General features: G+C 38.7%; 1 protein-coding gene across 1 annotated transcript; it reads left to right on the forward strand.

The window, feature by feature from the left end:
• LOC124174001 lies at positions 1–2621 on the forward strand. The gene is made up of 2 exons (XM_046553154.1): positions 1–220; positions 1852–2621. Exons 1-2 carry the CDS (start codon positions 76–78, stop codon positions 2565–2567), a joined length of 861 nt encoding a protein of 286 aa, XP_046409110.1. The 5' UTR covers positions 1–75; the 3' UTR covers positions 2568–2621.
• The last annotated feature ends 325 nt before the right edge of the window (positions 2622–2946 follow it).

Raw genomic sequence — 2946 nt, forward strand, 5'->3', positions numbered from 1 at the left:
GTTTCAGAATTCAATTGCACGAGACCACGTGGTGTTTTGGTGGTATTTTGACGGCCGTATAGTGTCGATATCACAATGAATGATCAAGAACTCAACATAAAGCTCGTTGGAGAAGTGGAGAAGCATGAAGTTCTGTACAACTACAAACTGCCAGGATATTCAAGGAAAGGTGTGACAGAGAAAGCATGGAAAGAGGTGTCTGTTGAATTGGCTTTGCCAGGTAAACAAAGATATTATATATTTAATTTTGCCATAACTGAGGTGTTACCAGTGGCGGATACAGAAAAAACTCAAGGGGGGGGGCGCAACATATCTTGACTTGTCTTTACTTTTATCGTAATAAAATGTCATCAAGTCACAGGCAAAGTATATGAAAATTTTATTTAAAGTGATTATAAACATGTAAATGACAATGCCATCTTATGATATAAAAAAGCTACTATTGTGGTTATGCAATGTTCGGCAATACAGGCGGACCCGCAAGGGGGGGCGCGTGCCCCCTGAGCCCCCCATCTGTATCCGCCACTGGGTGTTACCATTTTTAGGTCCCCAGATGCCACAAACCAGAAAAATTAGGTCATACAAAGGGGCGAAAGGGTTTTAAATTTTATAAAAAAAGGGTTTTTTGAATATTTAAAATTTGGTGGGTTACATATCTTTTATTAAATACCAGGTGTAACGGGATTAAAATTTATAAAAATTAATCACAGTAGCGGGATTGAAAATTATAGTAAAATATTTAATTTTAAATGGCAAGATCAAAAACTTTCACCACAAATCTATAGTTTTTGAAATTGTAATTTAGGTCAAGATTATTTTACTGTTGCACTGCTAGTTTCCACTGCCATGGCAAACTTGCACTTGAAGAAAGGAAGTCGTTTGCCAGATAATTCCTCAAAGCAGTCGCTGAAGATCCATCCTGTATCACAAGGTCACGTGGTTCAATATTGGTCGGATGTTCTGCTAGATTGTTATATTCTGATATGTCTTGATGACTGCATTCAGTTCCTTCCTGCTTTCGGACAAAGTTATGTAGGATACAAGCTGCTCTTACTATACTATTTACTGTTAAAGGATCACGGCATTGTATTGGCCCGTTCAACACTGCAAACTTTTCTGCTGCCATTGCAAACACTCATTCAATTGTTTTCCTTCCTCTACTCAACCTGTAATTAAATATCCATTTAACATTGTCGAGGGTTTTGCTGGAAAAAGACCTCATCAAGTTGCGAGTCTGCGGAAATGCTTCATCTCCTACGAAGTAGTATGGTAATGGGATGTTTTTATCATCGTAATGTAATGGTGAAGGTGGAGGGACATTATCACCGTGTGTCATCCAGAAGTTAATTGAGCTTGCTCTGAAAATCCCTCCATCACTGTTACGTCCAGCGTAACCTGGCTCAATAATCGTAAAGAACCCATCGGCATCACAACACGCCATAAGCACGGTGGAGTGGAAGTTCTTGTAATTAAAATTTTCAGATCCTGTATGCGGAAACATTTCAATTCGTATGCATGCTTACCGTCCATTGCCGCAATGCAATTTGGAAGGTTCCATAGCAGCTCAAAACGATCAGCAATATGTTGTAATTTACCTGGTGTAGGAGCAGGCATGCAAATGTCCTTCAGGACGTCCCAGATAGTTTCTGAAGTTTCCTTGATAATTTTTCTAACTGTGCTCTCACCTCAGACGAAATATAAGGAAATTGCCTCAAATGTTTCACCAGTACCCAAATACCCGCAAGTAACACAACAATAGGTTAGGTAAAACCAGAATTGATTTATCGATAAGTTCTTGCTAAAAGTATTGTTTTCATCTCTTGTTTGAGTTTTTTTTTATTTGTGTTTCAGCGCAAGATTGCAAAGAAAAGTGGAGAAATCTACGGACAGTATTCATGAGAAAAATGAAACCGTCGGCTAGTGGTTCAGGAGGGAAGAAAAAGGCTTACTATTTGGAAAATGCAATGCAGTTTTGTCTGCCATTCATAAAAACAGTGATTCCTCCCTCAATGGGATATTTGCCTACACCACCCTGCACAACACAGCCGTCAACTGGTGCTAATGAATGTTCTGAAACCCAAGTTGAAGATTTAGAAGATGAATCCACAAATGCACCTCAGAATTCTCCATCAGTGTCTCCCTCAATTTTAGATGATCCACCTCAGCACCAAACTGAAAAAACCCCTGCAAGTTCGTCGCCAACAAGTACTTCCCAAATCCTGAAGAAAAAGAACAAAAGCCCAGAATCTTTAGCTGATCAATCAGTTGCTGACTACTTTAAAGCCAAAAAGGCTAAGTTACTGTCAAACGCAAAGGCAGATACTAGCAATCAGAAGATTGATAGACAGCACGGGGTTAAGATGTTCGTGCTCAGCTTGATACCTGAATTGGAAGAATTGAGTGATTCACAAATCAAGCTATTCAAACGACAGGTTTTAAGGGTCATTGATTACATTTCAGCCTTGGACCACCGTCAGCAGCCGCGGTCGTCATCGGCTCATACAGTGCTCACATACCCATCTATGTCCGAATCAAGAGACTCGCAAATGGACGTGACTCGGATGTAGTTGGTCAAATGCATAGTGCAGATTTTTATTAGGCCTTTTCTCAAATTCTTAATGGAACTAATATGTAATCACGTTTTCCTCAATTTAATTTGGTTTTTAGTTATTGATCATTTCATTATCTTTGCTACTGTAATTTTTAATCACAATACAGTTGTGTTGTTAAACTTACCTCAGAGTGATCATTATTCTTACCTGTGCATGAACCCATTTCCTCATGCGTGTGTCCATCTTCTCCAAGGGAGGACCAACCAGTCTTCAATCAAATTTATAAAATGAACTGCTTCTCAGTTATGGCAAAAAAAATAAGCAAAGTAAAATCTCAGATAAAAAAAAATAACTGTGTAGAAGTAGGTATAATTAGTCTCTTTTAAAAGTGTTT

This window comes from Ischnura elegans, chromosome 2 (genome assembly GCF_921293095.1).
Source record: "Ischnura elegans chromosome 2, ioIscEleg1.1, whole genome shotgun sequence".
NCBI lineage: Eukaryota > Metazoa > Arthropoda > Insecta > Odonata > Coenagrionidae > Ischnura > Ischnura elegans.

What these genes read in the sequence shown, in the direction of transcription:
- LOC124174001 (XM_046553154.1), top strand. Translation starts at nt 76, where the DNA reads ATGAATGATCAAGAACTCAACATAAAGCTCGTTGGAGAAGTGGAGAAG. An exon ending in TGTTGAATTGGCTTTGCCAG is followed by an intron (nt 221 to 1,851) that starts GTAAACAAAGAT and finishes TTTGTGTTTCAG; the next exon opens with CGCAAGATTGCAAAGAAAAG.